This window comes from Brugia malayi, assembly GCF_000002995.4.
Source record: "Brugia malayi strain FR3 genome assembly, contig: Bm_v4_ChrX_scaffold_001, whole genome shotgun sequence".
In the NCBI taxonomy this organism is placed as follows: Eukaryota; Metazoa; Nematoda; class Chromadorea; order Rhabditida; family Onchocercidae; genus Brugia; species Brugia malayi.
The window spans coordinates 15979887-16005099 of record NW_025062479.1 but is presented as its reverse complement, the minus strand read 5'-3'; the positions used below and the strand labels follow the sequence as shown (position 1 = coordinate 16005099).

The following is a 25213-nucleotide window of genomic DNA, read 5'->3' as shown; positions in this document are numbered from 1 at the left end:
TCAATCTCTTTATCTAATTCTGAATCCTTCTCTGTCTATTTTATCCATCTCCTAAGTTCATGGATGGAAAAGATAAAACTGAATGACTTATTACATGTTCACGGTAACCGATACCTTTTGTTATGTTGCAGGAGGTAGTAGATAGTTGTTTGTAGTTTTGTGTTATATCACATTGACCACCATTATGGACCACTGACTTTTACATAGGATTTGTCATACGAAGAGTACATCCGTCACTAGGTTTAGTTAACTTTCAACATTATTCAAAGATATGCATTGAGGAAATCTTTACATTATGATTCGTTTTTCACTAAAAAATTTTTTTTTAATCTATGTAGATTTCGTTGTATCGTACGTGAGTTAAAATTGAAAAGATATTTTTTATAATTTGTAATGAATTAATATGTATTTTCGAGGATACATGTAAACATAGCTCTACGTTTTTTAAATAAATGAACTAGTTAAATAACCAAGTAGGCTTTACATGTGGAATGTGTAAATAATAAATCATTTAATACAGCTAAATAATTCTTCATGTAATTTAGCTGGTAATAGCTGATAATAAGGAATATTTAAGGAATGATGGGCTAGTTGAAAACAGGTTATAGTAATAATTGATTGATAATCAGATTGTTTCTTTTTTCCTTTCTTCTAACGAATGCATATGCATGTATAGAAAATTTCACGTGTGTCCATATGGTGAGGAAATTTTCACTTTCAGTTATAGTTTCTAGCATGTTTGTTCAGATGTTTCTGAACTTTAATCGGAACAATGCTACAATTCTCATATTTTCACTCGAAAAAGTTTGTTGTGCTTAAAGGTGCTTCAAGTCTTTCCAAATTTATGTAATATATTGGCATAATTGATCTTTTCACTACAAATAACAGGCTAATTATTAAATCTTATAGTATAAATGTGTTACGATTTAAAACTCTACTTTTGACTACTTCATATCATGCAGTAAACATTGTATTGTAGAGTGGTAACGTTTGATGGGCAATATTTTATTCGATAATGGCTACATCCACTACGGCAAGTTGGGCCGATTTATGGGTAAAAAATATTTTTTGTAAAATTAAAAAATATTTAAAAGAAAGCAAAGCAACAAAAAAGAAATAGTGAAGTTTTGACCAGTTAATAAAAAACTGCTTAATTAGGATCAGATAGACATTTTGGCTTCTCATACGCAAAAGGGTATTGAAAGTTTGGAGAAATATGGAATGTTTCTGAAAGAAAGAGCAGCGATTGAAGATGAATACGCGGCCAGATTAAGGTTCTTTTTTTTTTTTTTTTAATTGGTGTTTATTTAAATGTCTTTTTTCCATCTTTATTTGTTTCAAACAGCTATCTCATCATCTCATCTTTATAGCATATTTCTGTCCTCTACGTAGCATCTCAAATCTGAAAATGTTGTTCTTGCAGAGCTTTGGTAAAAAAGAATTTGGGGAAGAAAAGAGAAGATGAAGAGTTAACCAAAGCTTATACATTTATCAGTTCGTTTCATTCCATTCTGCATGAAGTTGAAAGTCTTGCCGGTCAACACGAGGTTATTTCGATATCAAGATTTCTGCGTAAATAAGATTATTTCGTTCACTGATTATAGTTGTATCTTGTTTTTTCTCTGTAAATTGGTCAATTTCATATGAATATTGCATAAAATTGGTTATACTTTGAAAGAAAATTAAAAATTCTTGTTCTTCAATTTTTGCATTTGTACTAATCTTAGGGTCGACTGTCGATAATTGCAGGTTATTGCGGAAGGTCTGCGGAAGGATATTCACCCGGCCTTATTAACAAAGTGTGCTGCACTTCGCGCAGCTCGCAAAAATCATCTAAATGAGCTGCATATTATTAATGGTGTCCTTAATGCTTCCATTGATAATATGTTCAAATTTCAAAAGAATTATTGGTACATTCTTTGTTTTTCCCTGGTAATAAGTTAAACGAAATAACTTGGTGATAATTAGTCATTTTGGAAGTTTAACTGCTGCTGCAAACTCATTAATATTGAATAGTCTTCTCCTTATCCTGTGTTTAATATAGTTTTCTTTCTTCATTAGATGAGGATTATAATTATTGAGGTTATCGGATAATATTAATGGGGAGAGTATTAATTGAGAAGTCATAAGAAAAATTTGGAGAAATTAAGTATTAGTTTGGCTTATATTTGAAAATTTTATGCTTGAGTATGGCTTGCTGTATTTGAAAATTTTGGTTTTATAGCAAGACATTCAAAGATGCTGAAGTGGCTCATTTAAAGTACGATAAGGCTGAAAAGAATATGGACCTTTCACGGGCAGACCTGGAAAGAGCCAAAAATAACGCGATGCAAAGGACACAAATATGTGAAGATGCGAAACAAAATTATGCACACGCATTGCAGGCTGCCAATCAACAGCAGCATCAACACTACAGTCAACTGTTACCACAGATACTGGAGGTTTATAATCGTTTTTAATATCTCCAATGTTTTTTCATTTTTATTGTAGCTATTTTACAATTAAGCTTGTTTTTCTACTCATGCATCAAGCACTTTTAACCTTTTTTTTCCAAAGAAGGTGAGAAGTTAAGGTTGTTTTAAATTAATCCTCACCATCGATACACTATTGTCTTTTTAATTATTTAAATATAAAAAGTTTCAATTAAGAAACATTCTTGTTAAAAATCTGTTTTATCTTGACTTTTTTTTGCGAGAATTTGTATTTCGATATAAGATAAATGCATGCGATAAATGATTGTATGGAAATTACAGCGTTTGAGAACAGTCGATGAGGAGCGAATAAGCGAAACTAAATCATTGATGTTGCAAAGTATTGAAGCGGAGACTAAGGTGATGAATATAATCCAACGATGCTACGATGATATGAAAAAAGCTGCTCAGTTAATATCGCCTTTGAACGATAGTGCTAGTGTTGTTGAGCATTACAGGTTCATTTTTTTTGAATTTTATATTGGTTGAACAATTATGTATTCAAAGGAAGATATGAAGTTGTGAAGATTTATATCATTATTATTTAATATTACATAAGTCAGGTGGCATTGTTAATGTTTATTTATTCAGTCACTTAGTTTTAGCCTCTTCTGATCTGTCATTAAAATTTGCTGTCATTTGTTATTTAAAAATGAGTCGTTGTAAGAGATACCGTTTGTTTAAATCGTGTTGTTTGTTGCAGATCGGGCTATGCACATCCTCAGCCGTTCACTTTCGAAGATTTCGGATCTCCGTCAGCAATTATTACCAGTGAAGGTACAAGTAGTGTGGAGACAATGAAACGGCCAACAAAAAATGGTTCGATGGTACGAATCAATCGAAAACCTAGTATGGGACTTTTTCGAGGCAATAATCATTCAAGAAAGGTTGTTTTAATTCTATTTTAGTATTCGACACGACTGTTTAAATCAATGATTAATTGCCTTTGGAGTATAAATTGGGTAGATTATAAAAGTAATATTTAGGTGAGATTGATCCATATCGAGTGGCCTGACGAAGTAATCTCATAATTCGCTAGATTCAGGAAGAGTGCTTATTAGATCATCTCTTTCAAAGATATGAAAACATAGCCAGTCGTCAGTTAAGTTTTCATAGCGGAAGCACACACTAAATTCGCAATAAATCCACAATACTGGTTTTGCTAATAAAGACGGTCGTATAGGCAACAAAATCAGGTTTTCACTATAACTTAATGTTGTCATCTTGCAACATTTGTTTTAAACATTGTTTTCATCAGTAAGTGGATTTCAATTTAGGATGGTACCATTGACTTTCGTTCTTATCCACCACAGCAAAGGTGTCGAAGACTGCAACATGAAATTGAAAATATTGAAAAAGAAATCGCGAAAAATCAACAGAGTCGTGAAGGTGCTGCGAAAATGTTGCAAGTTTATAAGTAAGTGGTTAATGGACTATTTGGTTATAATTTATTGCTTATTAAATTTAAGTTAAAAACTACTTTATCAAGCGTACGTGGTGATCAAAATTACCTATTGATCATTGGTTTTATCTTCCATCTCTATTGTCTTTTTTTTTTCCTCACTTTTTCAACTTAAATATGTAGCTGATTTACAGAGACAATCCAAAATTAGGTAATGCAAGTGATGTGGATTCAGAAATTATAGTTTATACGAAGAAATGTGAAGTTCTAAACCAACAACTAGCAAAGTATAAAGTATGTTCCCCTTTTATGATTTCTTTTTTTCATTTGTCAGGTTTTTTTAATCCGATTTGATAACACAGTTCAGTTCCATTTTATACAGAATTTAATTGAACCTATTTTTTGCTCATGTTAATGTCCAGTACAGAGGAGTAAAATCTCTGTGTATGATCAAAAGGACATTAGTACTTGTAAGGAATATGTGTAATTAGTGTGTTCGTTTCAGGCAATGTTGTCAGAAGCGCAAACCGAACTGAATATACCGATATCAGTTATCGGGTACGTTCATAGTCCACTCTTGATGTTAGCTATCGTTCACGATTATAGAAAGGCCATTAAACGATCCTTTTCTTAACATGATATTTCATCAACTAAACATTCACTGAGAACCATGATATAGTTTAAAATGTTGAACATTATTTTATGATTTTCGCAGCACATTCTAGGTCACTAGAAAGTTCTTTGTTTTGCCAACAGAAGAAAGTAAAGTGTGCGAAGGATTCTGAAGCTATATGTGTCCGTTCCTTATACATGTTTAGAGGACTCGGAAACATATATATATATATCAGTAATTGCCTTTAATCATCTTTAAGGTTCCTTATTCATTATTTACAGATCAGAACCTCCAACGAGACCACCTCCTCCGTGTCAGTCAGGATTGAGTACGCCTTCACAGTCCTCTCCACGTCAAATAGCAACCCCGAATACTACAATTAATATTCATCGTTCATCTTATTCAGAAGAGTCGATTTCGTCTGATGGTTCAATTCCTATCACTGGTCATCAGAAAGCAACTTCACCCGAACCCACAAAAAGTTTGCTTCATTTCACTTTGTTTTTCAAACCTAATGAAGGCAGTACAGTTCAGTTCTTAATTGTTATACTAGTGTCCTGGACTTTATAACTAATATTTCCTAGCTTGAACAAATTTCTTAATCTTTTAATCCTGTGATTGGGAATTGATTAGTTGGTCAATAATTGTTTTGTTTTTTCAAGAAAAGCTCTTTATTGGGCGCATTACAGTATATGAAGGAGGGAATGAAATTTAAGTTTTTAAAATGCGCTTTAGTCCAACAATATTGTACTCATTTCGCCGATCACATCATGCGGTGAAAGTGTAAAATGATGATATTGGGATAAGACAAGTTTGAGTAATAATTGTGTTAGTTTAAATTTTGATGATTAATTGGTAATTTAGAAGCAACAATAGTGGAAAAATCAGAAGTGTACGAAGAATGCGACATGCCGGCGTTAGGCACTTGCACTGCATTATATGCATTTGAAGGTGGCAGTGAGGGAACAATGGCCATGGAAGAAGGCGATGAAATGATATTGTTAGAGCGAGATGAAGGAGATGGTTGGACTCGAGTTAGGCATGTTTCGTCGGCGCGTGAGGGTTTCGTCCCTACATCTTACTTGCACTGTAGGTGGTATCCTGATTAGGAACCTCATTAAGATGGGAAAGCACTGTTATTTTTTTGTTCGATGTGGAATTGAACGACCTTAGATCATTTATTATTTCGAAATAAATAAATGAATTGTAGGTCGGTTTTGCTGTTTTGCTTGGTATAATAAAATAAGGGGTTTTTTTTTGTCTTAATTTGATGTTGTCTTAGGTTGGTGCTGTTAACTGAATAATACTGACTTTTCTGTATTTATCTCTTTGAGCATAGTTCAAAGTGTATTATATACGAAACCATCCCGGTACTTTTAGATCAGGTTGGTACGAACAGATCATTGAGTTACGATAGTATTTCTTGAAATGACCATGTTTACCTAGTAACGTTCTAAGACAAAGCTCCAAGTTGTTAACATTGCTTTTTCAGTTGGCTTAAATGTTTATCATGTGCATATTTTTTTATTTCATAAATTGAAATGCTCAATATTTGAATTTCTGGATTTCACATATTTGGTCCTTAATAGCATTTTATGCGCGTTATCATTAAGCAGGAAGGATCTTATTTTACACTATAAATTTCGCTGTTTTATCTGGTTCGGTTTACATGTTTGTCTCGAAACCATATACTGTTGTTAGTCTGCAAGTGGAGTTCGGGTCATTCCACGTTTAATTATTGCATAAATTGATGAAATTGTTGAGGTATCGCTTCCTCTATAAGCGCTTTTTTATAGTTTTATGACCGTGAATGTGTTTTCCTTTTTGGCTCAATAATTATTAATAATTCCGCTACAAACTACTACTGTTGATAGTTGCTACTCCTGTGCTTATTTTAAACCATTTGCTTTTTGCTGCCTAGTTTAGTCCAACTGAAAATGTTGTTCACATTGGGAGAGCTTACTGGTATGTGTCAATAGACTTGCCCTCTCTTCCATTACATCCATAATGTTTAGTTGTTGCTTTATTTTGCCTTCAAAAAGTTCTTTATATTTCTTTGTGAATATTGGAAATCCCCGAAAAGTAATCAGACGGGTTAAGAAAAAGATCCAAATAAGCATGGAAATTATCCTTCTATTAGCATATTCCAATCAGGTAGATCATTCTTTTACAACTAAGGCAAAGTTCGGTAAAATGATCTAACAAATTGGAGTTTAAAAAATTTTTTTAAGATTTCCGAACTCCTAAGAGGTTTCACTGTTCCCTGAACATACACCATTCAATTACACTGAACAAACCAAGACACTACACCCATGGTATCGTATCTGGCGTCGGTATGAATCCTCCAATTTAGCATATAATTGCGAGTTTCCTATTAGGAGTGTTTTTAAGGTTCTTTTGTATTTGATTTATAGAGCGACGTCACCTCCCCACACACTAATTTTGTAAATGATGCTTCCAATCTAGTTTTCTGATCTTTCACTTTGTATTTTTCTTTTTATAGCAATACTTCCTGCCTCCGCATTACTCAAATCCCCCAGTGTTTTCTGCCCGAACTTTTTTATTTAGCAATCACTGCATTTTCTATGAATGTGAGGGTTAATGGGCTTGTGCATTACTTTCGTGCTCTAATACTTGCAAAAAGAGATTAAAACCGAGTGGGGTCTCAAAAAAATACATTCTGCTCAGCCATAGGTTGGTCCAACACGCAAGTAAAGAGCAGCATCTCCCACAGATATTCTAGCCACTCGATCGAAATACTCAATAACTGTTGCTGATTTTTTTTTGCAACTTCGTAATGTGAATAAATTATTAACAGTGATCACAGAAAAGAAAAGTGAGTGCGGTAAAGAAATTCAAATCTCCGCTTCTAATGCAACTCGCTCAAAAGCTTTCTCACGAGCAATGTAGTCAAGAGTCCACTGATGATTTGGGAAGCCTTCCTTTAACTGATTGATATACCGGTTCGTAACCTGAAATACAACTTCGTTTATCTATAACAGGTCTCCGGAATAGAACCTTATTTCAACAGGACTGCTTACTTCTGGTGCTTTTCCGAGATACTGGCTGACAACAACCAAATTTATGACTGCCTCTGCATTGTTAGCATCTCTTTGTAGTGCCTCCTGGAATAATTTCTTTACATGTATCCCAATATTCCTTAGCAAAAGTCCTTTCAGTAGGAGCTAATAAGTCGTCTAAAAAGTTACCGATGCAGAAAGTGTGAAAAGTTCAGGCATACTCCATTTATGTACTAAGCGTGATTTATTACTGCAGCTCTGCTGCAGGAAGAAATTTTAGGAAATCAAATTTAAACTAACTAGAAGTAATTTTTCCGCCTCCTCATATTTTTGTTGTTGAATCAGGCTCGATGACTGAGCAACTAGTAAAAGTGGTGTTGCGCCATATTTATCTATCATCTCTTGATAAGTATAAAATACATCTTTCAATTTGTCTTTCCCCTGGAAAGTATATTTTAGATGTTTGATGAACAGTAAAACATAATTTTCAGAATATCGCACTTATCCATTTCATCTGTCCTATCGAAAAGCCGTCTAATGCAGATTCCATTTTTTTTTTCACATTAACTTTTATATGCAGTATGATTAGTTTGCTTAAATAGCTGAACTCCATTAGGATTTTTACAATTTAACAGAAACTAACAAGCGCGATATTGACCCAAGCAAGCGCAAGCTGAGTTATAGTAGCATCTTCATCTATTTCTTGCATCCTTTTAATTTCTTTCACAGCCAGATCTATCCGATCAATCTTTAGTAAACACTGCACAGCCAACGCTTTACTTTCTAAAGAATCGCACTGACAGAGCAAGCGTAATGCTTCTTCCACATTCTGAAGCTAGAAAAACTTACGTTAAGAAATCAAATGCACAGAATAAGTGATATTGTTAATTTTAAAACTTATACGGTCAGAATCCCTTGGCTGAAAATCCCAATTGTATTTTTGAATATGAATGAAAAAAACTTTCCTGTTCAATTACATCATACTTCAAAGTTCCGGAATAGTCACGAGTTACCACCATAGCAAACAAGCAAAAAATAGGAAAACTAACGGTACCCTCATAAGTAAAGACAAGGAAACATTAAAAAGGAAAAAAAAAAAAAAAAAAAACATACTCGTTCATGAATATACATGTGAGCCGCTAATAATAAAACAGTTTCGTTGTGAGGAATCTCTTCGTTCAGCTCTGTTTCAAATTCTTTCATTATTACTGCTCTAAAAGATGCACGAATAATAAAATGAGAAATAAAAGCATAGGAATTCCTTTCTGACTTTAGAAGGCTATATTAAGATTCTCACACTTATTAAAATATTATAGTGACTTTAGCGATCTTTAGTAAATGATAAATCTTCCAATTATAATATATTTCGTAAAATTCGAGAGTGTATAATTGACTGGGTTCTCAAAGATCCAAAGAATACTATTTAAAGAAGGTTAAAAAGTTATGCTCATCATTCCTTCCTAACTGTAAAATACTACAATAAATGCATATACATATTAAACGTTGAGAAAACTTCATGGATCTTCAATGAAAACGAAATCGATTCCAGTTTACTAATAACCACCACCAGGAACCAAATTATAACTTTTACATCCTCTTTCGTTAAAAAAAAAAAAAAAAAAAACTGTCTATCATTCTTCATCCAAATATTTTACATTCTATTTTAAACACTCTTTCTTCCTTCGGAAATTATTCGTCTTTTATTTACCTTTTATCTGGGTTGGCCAAATAATCTGCAAAACGTCGTACTGCTCTTAGAGAAGGTGAAGTTGAACTTTTTTCAATTTCACTCAGCACTAAATTTGGTTTATTTTGTGCAAGATATGCTCTATACATAAAGACATCCTTCAGCAACTTATCATTTTCGTCTTTCACTTGTAAATTCTGCAAATACGACTAAAAAAAAAAAGAGAAGCAATTGTGTCAGTATGTGCTAAATAAGACACAACTCTTAATTACTGAAGTAAAATTCTCACCATAAATATGCTGAAATTTATTCCACAGTTGTTATGAACTGTAAAACGTATATATACTCACATTTATAAAAACTGCAAAAGCTCACTTGTGCCTCATTAATACAATTTTGGTATGCTCCAAGGTAGAAATTATTACGTACTTCGAATAAATGATCCACATCATCATTAGCTTTAGTCATCGTTTGATGCTGTAAACAATGACTAATTTATATTTTGTGAACTATTTAACTGAACCTACATTGTAATTCCAACAGCGGATGCACTTCCGAACCTAACACATACAGCTCAGTCATGCAGAAACCAGACAATGTCCTCAAAACCAAGCGTGACTAACTGCTCATAACCCGTTGCATACGACCACGTCCGCAATATACAACTATGCAAATTTGAGGATCACGATTGTTATGCTTTCGATATTACACATTCAAATTCAAATTTATTATTTTGTTCATGATTTAACGTTTTTACATTTTAGTTAAGTATGACTTATTGAATTAATCAATAAATTCTTATTTTTTATTGTCTTTACTTACTTTTTTTGTAGCTAAGTTATCTTGAAATTCAACATGAAAAAAATTTTTTTTTAAATTAAAAATTTTGTATCCACTGAAAAATTTCAACTTTTATAATTGGCAACAAATGCATTTTTTTGCCTCATTTTTTGATTTAAATTAAAAATTCCACATAACAATTATTTCAAATTTTACATTTAGGTTTTTAATTTTATTCATATAGTATATGAAATTTTTTACTTAATTAAATTTTTTTCTTATATGATTTGTATTTTTCTTTTTCTTTTTAATTTCTGTAATTTGCATATAAATTAAAATAGTACAAATAGTGACTGGTAATACATTAAATTTCATTTGTATTCATTAACTTATGGTATGACACATTCCACTGGAATCATTGACTTACTTTCTAGCTGTCAAATTAAAGTTAATTGCAAAAATATTCCAGTTTAATATCAATTGCAAAAATCTTTTTTCCTTCTTTTTTTTAAAAAAAAATTCAGATCAATTAAAAATAGGGCAAAATTTTAAATGGAGATCAAATCATTATTAACAAAAAAAAGTAACAAAAATTTTTTTCTTTCAAAAATAGATGAGTGTGAATGAAGAATGTAAAATGATAGGTATTAATTAAAGAAATTATTATTATTGTTTATGTTTTCCTTTTTTTTTTTTTTAATTTATTGAATCCATTGCAATATTATGTTATAGAAATTTTGATGGAATAAAGTTGTAAACTAAAGTGTGAGACAAAAATTGAACGAGGAATATGTTAAAGAAACAAAGAAATTTACAAGTATATTAAAATTATTATATCATTTTTATTAATTTTGGTTTAAAATATAATTAAAAGAAAAAATTATTTGTTTGTTTACCTTTATTTCTATCTAAATGAAATTGAATTGTATTTAATTTTGTTCCTTTTTTCTTGTTATCTCTTTAAAATTTATCATCCATTTGAAATTTGCACTCAAGTTTTATTATTCAAAGCACATATGGAGTTTCGCCCATTCTCATTTTTTTGCACAATTATGAAAGTAATTAGTAATTGAATCAATTATTTTTCAGTTAAAATTTTCTCTTTTTTCTCAATTTTGTTTTTTAAATAATGCAAATACATTTTATGGTTTAATTTTAAGGGAACTACAGAACATAAATATATATATATATATATAACTTGTAATTAATTATTTAATAAATTAATTTCCAGAAAGTTACTAGACCCATATGTCGAGCTAAGATTTGAATATTTAATTAGGAAAATGGTCCTACTAGTTTATATCATATTAAATCATTCCAATGACATATTTCATTAAATGTAATTTAACTTCATATCATGTGAGTTTTTACAGAAGAGAAAACTTAATCATTTGAAATGTGGCAAAAGTAAATTCATTATTATTATTATTATTAGAGATTTTTGATTGAAGGAAGATTGTTGATGAAATAAAGTTTTACTTAAAACAAACATATCAGATGGGTAATTTCTAGTGATTACATTTTTTAAGGATATTTTACAACTGAAACAGTTAAAAAATGACGAAGAAAATGCACATGAGAATGATAATGATAAAGGTAAGAGTAACTATAAGGAGAGACTGGATTCAGTTAAAATAGATGAAGAAAATGTTACGCAGCCAAGTGTTATCTCTATGGAAAAAGTTCGTTTATCTTTTTATTCCTTAATTTCAACTTACAGAGAATGATTTGCTATTTGATAATACATTTAGGAATGATAATAACCTTGTCAATTTTATCATATAATTTATTTGTTTAAAATTATTTGAGGTTCGATTTAGTGGAATATTTGTCAAGAATATATTTTATTAATTTGAAATTTACTTATTTACTTTCAATTGTTAACTAGCATTAATTAAAATAATTTTAGTTTTTAGAATAATTTTAGGTGGAAGAAAATGAATCCAACAGAAAAGTAGACGAAAAAGTGAAATCAAATGAAACAGTGAATAATTTGCAGTTGCGAACATTTGAAAATACTACTGTAACAGAGGGAGAAAAATTGAAGGAAATTTTATCAACGCAAAATTCACAAAATGAGAATTTGTTAAGAATTGAACCGGAGAAACCATTGCTACAAATGTCAAATATAGTGCAAAAAGATGATAGCCAAATATTAGCATCGTCATCGTCAAGTCATGCTTCATCACCAGTTCAAACATCACCAAAAATAGCAACAACAGCAACAGCAACAACAACTATAACAACAATAACAAAAACAAAACCTTTAATAAAATCTCCCAAAATAGGATCTCCGGCAACAAAATCTCCCATTATAACAATGAAAACTTCGCCAACAAAGTCTGCAATAGCGAGAAAAGGTGAAAGTGTATCAAAGATTAGCATGAAATCAGCTAAAGTTATTACTGGTGCCGTAACTACTATTCCGTCGACATTTACTGGTGATGATGAAGATGATTACTTTCATGGGTTCGTGTTTTTTTTTTTACTTTTCACTTCTCATTTGATATTTTAAAAAATCTTAAATAGAAAAAGAAAATTAGTATTTATGAACCATTATATGTCATCATGTGTTACCTAATTACAAGTATAGTCATTCACACATACGCTACCAAGTCTTTTTTTTTTTTTGTTACAGCTTACTTTTGTGTTTCATTTAAAGTAAATTTAAAGTATTAGATTTCTGCCACGTGAAGATGCAAATATGCTTTGCATACTTGATGGTGATTTTTTGCTACGAACTACCGAAGTTTTTTCTGGTGAAGATCGAAAGGTAAATGAAATGTTTCATAATTATAACATTAACATTATGAAAATATTTCATTTCCCTAGAACTTATGCTAAAATTGAAAACATGAAATTCTTTGGTTACTTTATAAACACGAAATGAATTAATTGTAATATATTTTAATTGTCAAATGAGTTTTGGATTAAGTTTATCGAATGATGTAAATTAGAGATAGGAATAAAAGTGGGTGAGGTTATCGCCAGTTAATTAAGCATGTGACAGTATTTAGCAGTAATCTCTAGAAGAAAAAATACTGAGAAGAATGTCTAACAAGTTTTGTATTTGTTCTCTTAGGAATGATTTAAATTTGAATTCTGATAACTACTTATTTAATTTAAATTCTATCATTTTTCTTCATCTTCTCAATCCATCCATTCCTAATGCTTAAATAATTCCTAAAGCTTATTTAATTTTTATGAATTTGTTTTTCTTTTTTTATCTTTTATCCAATCATCTTAGAGATCATATAGTAAAAAAAAAAAAAAAAAGAACATATAGTAAAAGTTGGTCACAATCCATTTATCTCAAGTAATGATCTGAAAGACATGAAGATATTTGAATAACTTAATCAAATTACATTGTATTAATCACATCATATTATATTTTGATTAATTACTTTGTGTTATTATGGAATATATCACGTTAACACGGTATTTATCACATTATCAGAAATCTATCCAATTTTTTATCCATTTCTGATGCCTAACATAAATAATTTTCAAGGTTTTTTAAAAGTCATTAAATTATCATAAAGTAATCAATCAAAAGCCTCAAGCACAAAGAGAAACAGTTATCAGATTAATGTGGGGAAATATTTCGTGAATCATACAATCGTTTCAGTTGCAAATGTTCTTGTTTCTGATCAATTATTCCTACTTTTCTTCTTTTTTTCTATTTTTTTTCCATTTATAAATCTCTTTAAAGATCTTCGTTTTTTTTTTTTTTCTTTTTTTCTTAGCATAAAATTATATTATGCTATCAATTAAAGCTATCATTTATTTAAGCTATGTTTATCAGTTGCATGGCACGGCAAGCATCATATCATTTTGCATTACGACAAATTGAAAAATCGATATGGAATAAAACCTAGTCGTACATTTCCCACAATTACCGATTTGGTTAATTATTATGCTCAACATAGATTTAAAATACTAAAAGAACGTGTATTACTAAAAAATCCAATTGTCACGCAAGTATATATTTTAATTAATTATTGTCATCACGGATACTATTTTAATTCTTTGTTGTAGGAAATTTCATTTTTATTTTATTCATCTATTCATTGTATTGATAGTTAACATTTTATTCTCATTAAGAAGATATTATTATATGATAACAAATTCACTTCTTATATATTTACTCCCAATAGTAAGATTGTATGACAGTGTTTTCTTAGCATAATAAAACATTAATTTCTTGCCATCATCATATTCATTTTACATTTTTAGTAATTAAAAAAAAATTATCGCATACTAATATAATTCTTCATATACGTGTAAATTTTATACCTTAAGCGTAAGAAATATTTTTTTTTTTTTTTTTTTTTTTTGTTCTTTTTTATTTAGTCATGGGAATTGAAACATCAACAGTTGCAACTTCTTCAAAAACTTGGCGAAGGCGCATTTGGTGAAGTACATTCAGCTAATCTTGCACTTACTCCTCGATTTCATGTTAAAGCTGCTGTTAAAGTTGTAAGCAATAAAATGAATGCTTTTTTACATAAATTTAAGTTTTCTTTTTTCTTTAAAGTTTGAATTACGTAATAATTTAAATAATATCTTGAATAAATGCAAAATTAATCAATACTTGTCGAGAAACTTCCGGTTTTTTTCCTCACCTATATAATTAGGCTTATCTTTTTCTTATTTTATCAAACGAAGTATTTCTCATATTTTTCATATCTCTTACATTCAATTAAGCATAAGCAAATAAATATGTTTCCGTTTTTTCTTTTGTAAGCTTAAATGTGATGCAATGACAAAAGAAAAAGTACGTGAAGCGATGTGTGAAGTTCGAATGTTACGAAATTTACGACATGAAAATATTGTTCGGTTTTATGGGGTTGCTAATAGAAAGGAACCTTTAATGATTGTGATGGAACTTGTCAAGGTAATTTTTTTTTTTATATTTAATTAGTAATCTTCTTTTTGATATCAAAATTAAAATCCACATCCAGTTTACATCAAGTTTGTTTCTCCTTTTTTTTTTTTTTTTTTTTGTTTTTTGCTTTGAATTTCAAAAAGTTGCATAATTTTACCAAGCGACAACATTTTTTTTTTTTTTTTTTTTTTTGTTTGAGTTAAAACAATTTGAATTTCATAGATTTTTCTTCCAAAATTTCAGGAAGGTGCATTGGATGTATTTCTTAGGAAGAATGGTAATAATCTTTCAATGAAAAATAAACTATTAATGATTCGTGATGCTGCATTTGGCTTAGCCTACTTACATAGCCAAAATATTATGCATAGGTTTATATTCTATTTTTATTATTCCTTTATTAATATTCGAAGGAATTTATTAATTTTAATGTTTTAATTTATGGAATAAATTTACATAATGTAATGATGATATCTTTATATTATATATATGTGAGTTGAGTTTCAGTCACCAAAAAAAAAAAATTCAGTCACCAAAAAAAAAAAAATAGAAAAAATGAAGTTTAAAATTTTATAATTAAATTACTTTTAATACATAGTTTCCTTGATTGTAATAAATATATCATTTATTACAATACAAAAGTTCAATAATTAAAGTGAAATTGCATGAGACTTAAATGAGTAATTTGGAGAAAAATGACCTAATCTTTGCACCGCAAACTGGTATCATTTTATCATTTTACGATAATAAAATTTAGACAGTTAAAATGGGTGAGATTCTGATCATTTAAAATTTTATTTTAGGGATTTGGCAACTCGTAATTGTTTGTATACAGGCGAAATAGTTAAATTGAGTGATTTTGGTATGTCCACTTATGGACCTCAATATAAATTGCAACCCACTGATAAAGCACCTGTTCGATGGATTGCACCTGAGGTAATTTTCGTTATTAATAATTTTTTATTTTGAACTTTTTGAAATTGTAAACTTTGTCATTTAGTCTATGCTTCAAAAAAAAAAAAAAAAAAATCGTAATTGGTGCGCTAATCTAAAATTGATTATTGATTTTTTCGTTTCTTGATTTTAGCAATTGTCGAGTATTAATTAAAAACTTTAAATAATTGCGTAAATTATGAAGGTATTTCGGACGCTAATTTATTCCTTTCCTTCTGATACGTGGGCCTTTTTTGTTATGGTTTGGGAAATTTTCAATGATGCTACAGAACCTTATGCAGGCTGGGATCGAGCACGTGTTAAAGCTGAAGTATGAATTAATTCAGATTTCTTCCATGACAATTTAAATGAATGGAAAAATATCTCTCACAAATGACATAATATTTAAATTCATTAACTAACTTTTAAAGATTTCAAATGACATTTTTGATAATTAAAACTTTCTTTCTTTTTTTTTTTTTTTTTTTTTTTCATACACAAAATGATATATTTTAATAGAAAAACGGAAAACAGACTCATAAATTCTTAGTTTCCTTTAAAATTCATTAATAGGTTCTGAAAGGTAGTCGATTATCGATACCTCCTACAGTACCAAATATACTTCAAGAACTTTGTAAGAAAGCTTGGAATGCTGATGTCAGCAAACGGCCAACAATGCATACCGTAGCATCCGTATTGATGAAATTGACCACAAAGTAAGTGGAACATTCTATTATTTTACTCTTCCTATTTGTCATTTTCATATTACTTATGATATAATGATTTCTTGATTAGAAATATTTAAGAGAATGGATATGAATTTTGCTTTTATTTCTCTCTTTGTTTCAGAAATGATATTAGTGAAAAGCAAGCTAATATTATTGCTAGCACACCAAAACAAACGGGTAGAAATATGCAAATGAATCATTATAAATCAAAATCGTCGACATCTTCTGCTAATAAATCATCGCTAAAATTGAAAAAAAGGTAAGTATATTAGGAAATATTTGAACGAATGAAATCTTACACAGTAATTAATTGATATGTAATTCATAGTTTTAGAAATATTTTATGTTACTATTATGTTTTGTGTGACGGAAGAAATATGCATATGCATGCTGTATTTTGAATAATTAATCAAATCCAATGAATTAAAGTATTTCTCAAATTTAAGATGGACTTTTATATATTTCTATCTATGAGAAGCAAACTGCTCAAACTGTTTACATCAACACGTCTTTTTTTTTTTTCAAATTACAGCTCAAAGAGAAGCTCCAAGAGAAGAGCGAAGAAATCACGTCGATAGATGACCTTCTTTAACATCTGTGAGATATGTATGATTTTTAGCTTATGTATGATGATAATCACAATTAACCTTTGATGACGATAGTATAAACTTATACTTTCTTCCAGTTTCTTCCTTCTTACTTTAGGGAAACATGACTAATACAATTAGTACATAGTAATTTATACATAATGTTCATTTATTAACTCAATTTATAAGTGTGTAAGATTAATTCAACCATCATTTTTAAAGAGTTTTTTCTTTGTAAACTACAACGATAGGACATTTATAGTCGCATATTTTATTAAACAACATAATTAATGTAATAGCAATAAGAGATAGTGCATCAATTTTTATCTCCCAAAACAAGAAAATGACATTTAATTATGTCATTGCTATTTATTTGAAATCAATCTAACGATCGTGAAAATAACGATCAGCAATACTATCCTCTAGCAAAATTTTTGGACGCTCTCGTGCAAATTTACCATTCAAACCGATCCTTGGTGATTTAATTCCATGTCGTACATTGTAAGGCTGCAACAAACAATTTAAAGTATATTTTCTACTAAATTAAATTTGATATTTCTTCAAAACAAATTGATTAGAAAAATTATAACCTCATAAGGATCATCGATATAGTATTTCGGTCGTAACCAAAATGGTGTCATCATACGATCTAGCATCCAGCATTCCTCTTTTGTACATGTCTCATAATAGTAACTTGTCTAAAATTAACACAAATATTTACATAATTTACTGTACACGTATCGAAAGAAGAATAGAGCAGTCAGGAATTAGGATTATTTTCATACTACTTCTATAATAATCGACATTATTTTTAAAACTTTCCCAAGTAAGCGAAAGAATTATTTCCAATATTAAAAATTTCATTTAAATTCATTCAAACTTGAAGCTACATTGTCAATAAATTGAAGCTATATTCAGTGTACTTCTTCAATCATATAGGAAACAAAAAGTTGTGTCTTGTAACTTGCGGTTTTTAATTGGTAAATTTCGGTTTGTTATCAAAAAAGTAAAAACTTAAGAAATCAACCTTTAAAAAGGTTTCATCTTTTTTATACCGTTTCACATTCCTTCCCATTTGTGCACGTATCCACATGCCGTTATTAAGCCGTTTGAAACGATCCAGTACATCCTGACACGGTCTTTTGCGCCCTTCTTTTGGATCAAACCTAGAATTACGATGAGACCAAATACAAAAAAAAGCTCTGTTATCATATAAAAAAGCATGAAATTTTAAACGTTTCTATATGGAGAAATATAAATAATGCAAATGCTATTCCTATAGGAATTATCAAAAATAACCCGTGGTCTACATAATAATCGTTTCAAATTGAGATGAGATTCACTGATGAGAAAATAAGATTTTCATATTTCATCTGATTGCTCAATCCTAATAGTACAGATAAGCACCTGATATGATATTCCCAATGCGGTATCCTTGCAATACCACGTTTCGTAATCTCGAAACCATTTTTAACCGCCAATGGCACCACTTTACATCCATTCAACAATATTGTCATAGTAGAACAAAACCTTGAAAAAACACTTCCGCTACTTCACGTTTCAATAACACGTCACCATATCTGAAAAGTTTTTTTCTTTCAACAAACTCATATGTTTTTCGGGATAAAAACATTGAATGAATAAAAAAAAAATTTTTCCCCACCGTTTATAATACAATCTTTTATAAACTTAAACCTACACATACAATCTTCACTTCTGCACTTCTTTAAATTCTTATTTTTTAGATTATTTGGAAATATTGTTTATACAGTAGTGACAAGCACCAACAGATAGCTTCAACCACTTCACGTGTTATGCTTCCGGAAAATTAGAAATTGTGCTTTAAATTGCTATTATTTCCACAACTTACTCCATTCATATAATTAAATCATTTTTCATATTATTTGAATAAATAATGCTGCTAAATTATGCTGATACGTTCAACATGAAAGTTCAGAATCAGCAATATAATGATTTTATCAGCCGAAATTGACATTTTCTTTATCACAATAACATCATTTACTCAATTGGACATTAACACATATACATAACAAAGAATATGCGCATACATACACCTACAAATCACTTTAGACTATACATTACATTTGAACAAGCTGGCTCACTAGTACCAAGACGAGAAAATATTCCTGATTACTTAAAAATCCACCGAGGAATCTATGTCTGATTTCATTTGCTTAGCAATATTTCATGACTATTTTGTGAATTCAAATGTCTGTTTTCATTAATATATGCATGATATGTATCGAAACGATGGAACAAATAAGTTGAAACGCATTAAAATAGATCAAATTCAACACAAGTAAATGTCATCCTCTTCGGCAATTATAAGTATTCTAACATACACCCACAAACACTTGAACAATATATCGAAAATCTGCGGAAATTGAATAAATTTCCTTGAAAATTTTATTTGCAACATGAATCACTGTTAAAAGAATACATATGAATGTAAAACTAATTGAACTTAGTAAAACTAAATGAAAGCTGCCTTACAATTTCTGCTACTTTTCAGCGTAACCTACGACATCTCCCTTGCACTGAAAAGAGCTTTCATTACTTAATTCAAATTACTTAATGTCGGAAATTTTAAAAGTACTCAGATTAATTAATTACAGAAAACAAATCAATATTACGCCTTTGAACGTGAAAGATCTTACAGATATATAATGAAAAATATAAAATGCACTGGAATATGAATAAATTTATGGTCTAATGATTAAATGGTCAAAATGACTAATTCATATTTCCAGAAAGTAATTCCTGCTCTTTAGAAATTACTTTCAACTTCATCTTTCATCGATTTCGAACTCGTTTAATTATATCCATCATTCATCAAGACTATAACACAAACCTAGAAATGTCAATGCCTAATACCTCCAAGGACAAAATTACTTGATACAGTTACGTACAACAATATTAAAGTAATTGAAACGTTTTCAGAAAGTGCATATATTCTGCAAATGGTGCAAAGGATAGGAACAGAGATATAAAATGGACCTAAGTAGATGGAATACTTAACAATTTCAACTACCCGCATGATATACAAAAATTGTAAAAACGTTTGAGTAAAGGTTATCCAAACGTGGCAAGACATAAAAAAAGACTTAAGAACGTTGTACTGTCAATGTGTGCTTTATTCTTTTGTTTAGTTAATAAGAATGATGTTATAATGATTTTAATAAAATCATAATACAAGTGATAATATTTAAAAACATACGAACAATGTAGCTGTTCATATTATTTCATCAAACATTTCTAATGTCAAGAAAGAAAAGAAATATGATAACCAAAAAGAAGAAATAGAGAATCGCAACAAATGACTAGTAACTTGATGAACTATGGCCGCTATCTCGCTCTACATCATCATTTCCAGTTCTACGAATAACATTCAAATCATTATGCAATATAGTTTCCGTACGCTGAGCACATTCATCAATTTCCTGAAAAATAAATAACTTAATCTACTGAATAACTGATTAATATAACCTAAAAAAGATAATAACTTCCACTTTTTTTTTTTTTTTTTGCATGTACGTCGTTATGTATGATGGACTACCTGGAACGTCTGAAATGTTATTTAATATAAACGAATTATAAATCGTCCTTTTCTTTCTTTCTTCTTTTAACAAACATTAACCAATATTACTGACAATAATATGGAAATAAAAAATTTATTACGCTAACATATTCTTCTACTTTGCTGTTGCTATCATCAAATAAACAAAGTTTATAAGGCATATTAAGTTTACCACCTTATTTCATTGTACTTTTCACTTTAAAAAAGAAAATTAAGTCGAAAATATATGCTAACGATGAACAGAAATGAAACAGAATAGTTCTAAACTAAATTAAAAGAACACTCATAATTTATATCATAGTTCTAATCTACAACTATTGCTTTTTCTTTTTTATTATAGCGAAGTGATATGTAGCACAAATTTACTTCAATCATTTGAGAATGACTTCGAAGCATTCCTGATAAATCATCTGTGTTCATCGTTACTCCCGTATGATTGCTTTCCACTGAACTATCACTATCACTGCCATCAGGTAAAGAAATTGTTCCTGTTGTAGCTGCGCCCACGGGCAATTCAGTGCGATATCGAAAATCAGTCAAATCTGCTGATAACCTAAATATTTACTATTAATGATATCTTCTGTACAGTATGCTTACTAATTTTGAAAAAATATTCACGACGATAGAGAAAGAGAAAGAGAGATAAAATATTGCCTAAAATGATCTATTCTTAAACAGTACATAAAAACAGTACTTATTGTTCTAATGAACTGTATATTAATTAAAATGTAGTTTTACCTAACGCTTTTATTTTGTTTCAATTTGCCCTGACTAAGAATCAACTGTTGCGCAAGTAATATAACACCAGAACCGAGAGTTCCATCTTTACCTGCACCTGAATCAGTCGCTTCAGGTGAATCATCAAACAGAGCAGGATCGATTGCTTTATCGCAATCCAAAGAAAGCTAAAAAGTGATAAAAAATGTTACCAGATAAAAAACGTTATTTCACATTATAATAAGTCACAAATATATTTATATGTTTACAATAACAATCGGATAATTCGGAAAAGACACCATTTTTAAAATAAAAAGTTACATCACTTTAAGTAATATTTCCCAGGAGGTAAGCATAATCAATTTTTACACAGAAAAAATTATAATCCATTATTTCTTCACCGGAAAAAAATTACTAAACAAAAAAGCACACCTGATCAAAAGTTACTTTAATCCCTTCGAGAGCAATAGTATTTGCTATATCTGCTTTACGTCTCCTTTCCTCTTCCTCTTCAACTCGACGTTGCGCTTTCTCTTTACTGAATGCTACCTCATAGGACGGTAAGTCAGGTGAATCACAACCAACACCAGGTTCACGTCTCACACTTGATAACTATAAAATATGAAAATAATACAGTGCAGAACAAAACATATTTTTCAATTGCTACCATATACTATCTGTTATCAAACATTACGGAAAGAATGAGAACGTAGTTTGATAAAAAAAAATTTGGCAAGCACATGATTATTATTGCTATTGAATTACTCGAATATGTGAATTAATAGCCATCATTATTGTAAAATGATTTTTATTTTAGAGCAATAAACTGCTCTAATTATTAGTAGTAGTTTATTACTAAAAGATTTCGACCAATAAAACACGAATAAAATATTGCACTGAGTACATTTACATTTACCTATTATCAAATATATTGCAAAGATATAGCTAATTTGAAAAAAATCATACACTTCTCTCTTCATGTATAGCATCTGATATTTGCTCCAAATTCCTCAACGACGATGTATAATCATACTTTTTCTGACGGACCTTTAAAAATCATCAGCATTATTGAAAATAATTAAAAACATTGCAGTATCCAAAAATACTTTGCAGATAAAAATCAGGAATAAAAAAACTGTCATAATAACCTCAGATTCAAGCTTCAGAATTAAACTTTTCTGATGCTCCAAAATTCTTGTAAATTCGATGCGTTGCTCAAAATAATGTCGACTTTTCTTAATAGATCGAGCATTTGCCTCTAGCATCTGTGCAATTTCTTTTGATAACTGCGTCATACGCTCCGATATTGAACGATGTAGCTCTTCAGCCGCTATACGTTCTTGCTCCGCTTCATTTACACGTTGAATATGATGGTTCAAAACCTGTAAAATAATAAATTAACTAATTCCACCCTTACATGACATTTTATAGGTTTCTTAAGATTTTCAGGAAAAAATTATGAAACAAACTGCTCTAATTATAACGCTGATATATACTTTCAATTAATTTCCTCAGATTAAATATTATAAAATGACTTAACAATTGTGGTGGCAGCAAAATCATGTCATAAAGACACACCTATGACGCTAATTCCAAAATAAAAACGAATATTAATAAATTAGAATAAATAAATGTGGTATTAGCAGTAGAATACAGGTAAACAATCTTAACCTCTAAACATTCTGGTTCGATACTTCGTTGTCGATTTAAACTATCTTGGGTCAATTTCACTTGTTGCTTTGCTACTGCATGCATTGAATTGGCACGCTCGAAACGTATCGCGGCATTTTGCGCTTCTTCACGCAACCGTCTCTCCTTAAAGAAAAAAAAAATATTCTATGAATAAAAATGGTACAAAAATTATTTCATTTTTTTCCTTAAAATTCTAATGAGAAACCTGAAGATGACTATATGATTAGTAAAATTGCTGATTTTTAGTAATAACCGCTGATTGATCTATTCGGATTTCCACAAAAGGCAATCATTAATGTGGATAAAAAGGAATTAGCATATATCATACCATGTTAAAATACATACTAAAATAGATCTAACATCATTGATCTAAATAAGATTGCTAATATTGCTAATTGAATTGATAATAATCATTCTACTTAATATCCAAATCATTATGTTTTTGAACAAATATATACAATCAAATAAAAGACTTTTTTCAGGATCACGAAATTCCGCCATTTCCCAACAATTAATTGACTATGATGAAATCAAATACTTTCATTACTAAAATTAGTGAATGATTAGAAATTTATTCTAATGCAACTGCTACATCAGCTGGTAAATCATAAATTCCAAGACAAAAATATCATTAACATATCTCACATATTTTTATAATTGAGAAATAGAATTCTAAAGTTAGCGCATTCTAAAGTTAAAATTTTAAAGCATAGCTTCTTTGCTCATTGTTTTATGTAACTAAGATTAATAATACTGCATTAAAATGCTACATTCATAGGAAAAGGAAATTCTCAGACGTACATTAGCATGAATATGAAATATTTCATAGTTTTTTAACACCACACTACCTTTCATTCAATATAAAAATTATAAATGACAAAAAGTTTTATTAGATTCACCTTAAGCTTTGCTTCATAATAAGGACGACCTTTCGCAATAGCTGAACCATATTTACGACTTAATTCATTCAATTTTTCAGACCAGGAAGTTTGAATTTTCCTGAAAGCAAAAATAATCCTAAAACTCAGACTGAAATATATATTTTTAAATGCATCAAATATAACCAAATCTTTTAACATGAATATTACTAATCAAATAATTATTGTGAAAAATTTAATTTGAACTTTCCATTTTTCTGCCTAAAATTTCATAAAATATCAGTGGGACACCATGATATGACACAGTGCAAAAGTATGAAAACTCCAAAAGCAGTACAAGAACATGTGAATTCGAATATACCTGAAGGTAGCTCTTGCTTCATCAAGTTGTAATTCCAATTTATTGATTACATCAGTCGCAATATTCAATTTTTCTAATTCCTCATGAACACGATTTAAATGTTTAGCATCAAGCCGAAAATCTTCATCCAATATATAATCTGCCTCGTCTATAAATATATAAATCTATCCTACAATTATTTCTGAAAAATAAACACTTATTGATATCATGTCATCACATGATTTGCAATATATTTACAATTTATATCATAACTGTATTCATAAATCCTGATATTATACCATTATTCAAACTGCATTCAATATTCATTATATTAATCATTACTTTATATCATGTTTATAAGTTATAATGTCATTCTACAACGATTGTTTTTATTACAAAATGAAAAAGAAAAAAAAAAGCAAAATTTAAAGAATAGTGATGAAAATAAAAATCCAACAGTTCGATGAAAATTAAATATCAATCATTACCAGCTGTAGATGGCTCTTTTGACGTTGATGGCCCATTTGTATCATTGTGTAAAATCACATCACTCGCATTCATCCGGATAGTTTCTTCAATTTTTTTTTTTCTTTTTTTTGTAAAAAAAATTCAGAACAGAACTGTACACGTTGTTAGAAACATAGTAATAAATTAATTATTGCCAATTTATTTTTGCTGCTGAAAAAGGAAAATATCAATATCTTATGTTTCAAAATTCTCTAAAATTTATAAAATGAAACGAATGGAACATAACCTATTTCTCATTAATGTTTACAATAACAATAAAATAAGTAAATAAAACATATATATTGCGTATGAAATAAATCATGCATATTTCAGAGAGCTAAAAAAATCATAGATGGGGTAGTTTCAGTTCTAAAA

The 25213-nt window shown here is 29.5% G+C and overlaps 5 protein-coding genes across 6 annotated transcripts; 2 read left to right on the top strand and 3 right to left on the bottom strand.

Annotated features, from left to right (window-relative positions):
- Window positions 1-1015: 1015 nt before the first annotated feature.
- Window positions 1016-5595, top strand: Bm3233 (Fes/CIP4 homology domain containing protein; the record flags this gene model as incomplete). The annotated part of the gene is made up of 12 exons (XM_043075032.1): window positions 1016-1054; window positions 1159-1274; window positions 1424-1547; window positions 1750-1910; window positions 2225-2441; window positions 2754-2929; window positions 3175-3358; window positions 3749-3888; window positions 4068-4167; window positions 4379-4431; window positions 4768-4967; window positions 5351-5595. 12 exons carry the CDS (start codon window positions 1016-1018, stop codon window positions 5593-5595), a joined length of 1755 nt encoding a protein of 584 aa, XP_042930966.1.
- Window positions 5596-7341: 1746 nt separating this feature from the next.
- Window positions 7342-9661, bottom strand: Bma-cope-1 (Coatomer epsilon subunit family protein; the record flags this gene model as incomplete). Its single annotated transcript, XM_043075031.1, has 7 exons — window positions 7342-7458; window positions 7528-7611; window positions 7807-7947; window positions 8150-8341; window positions 8620-8719; window positions 9215-9390; window positions 9569-9661. 7 exons carry the CDS (start codon window positions 9659-9661, stop codon window positions 7342-7344), a joined length of 903 nt encoding a protein of 300 aa, XP_042930965.1.
- A 1102-nt stretch (window positions 9662-10763) lies between these two features.
- Bm8738 (Protein kinase domain containing protein) lies at window positions 10764-17097 on the top strand (the record flags this gene model as incomplete). The annotated part of the gene is made up of 13 exons (XM_043075030.1): window positions 10764-10790; window positions 11503-11655; window positions 11901-12442; window positions 12653-12746; window positions 13766-13954; window positions 14327-14452; window positions 14721-14870; window positions 15105-15229; window positions 15662-15794; window positions 15997-16122; window positions 16365-16507; window positions 16641-16778; window positions 17052-17097. The coding sequence occupies 13 exons, from the start codon at window positions 10764-10766 to the stop codon at window positions 17095-17097; spliced, it is 1992 nt and encodes a 663-aa protein (XP_042930964.1).
- Window positions 17098-17490: 393 nt separating this feature from the next.
- On the bottom strand, window positions 17491-18623 carry Bma-mrpl-35 (the record flags this gene model as incomplete). Of its 2 annotated transcripts, XM_001897022.2 has the most annotated exons (4): window positions 17491-17613; window positions 17697-17804; window positions 18134-18272; window positions 18514-18623. In XM_001897022.2, 4 exons carry the CDS (start codon window positions 18621-18623, stop codon window positions 17491-17493), a joined length of 480 nt encoding a protein of 159 aa, XP_001897057.2. The 2 variants fall into 2 exon arrangements, with proteins under 2 accessions (XP_001897057.2, XP_042930963.1); XM_043075029.1 differs by lacking the exon at window positions 18514-18623 and having other exon boundaries at window positions 18134-18199.
- Window positions 18624-20447: 1824 nt separating this feature from the next.
- On the bottom strand, window positions 20448-24892 carry Bm4790 (SH3 domain-binding protein 5, putative; the record flags this gene model as incomplete). The annotated part of the gene is made up of 10 exons (XM_001897023.1): window positions 20448-20567; window positions 21071-21257; window positions 21443-21609; window positions 21854-22033; window positions 22388-22468; window positions 22570-22803; window positions 23093-23236; window positions 24013-24112; window positions 24353-24500; window positions 24820-24892. The coding sequence occupies 10 exons, from the start codon at window positions 24890-24892 to the stop codon at window positions 20448-20450; spliced, it is 1434 nt and encodes a 477-aa protein (XP_001897058.1).
- Between the last annotated feature and the right edge of the window lie 321 nt (window positions 24893-25213).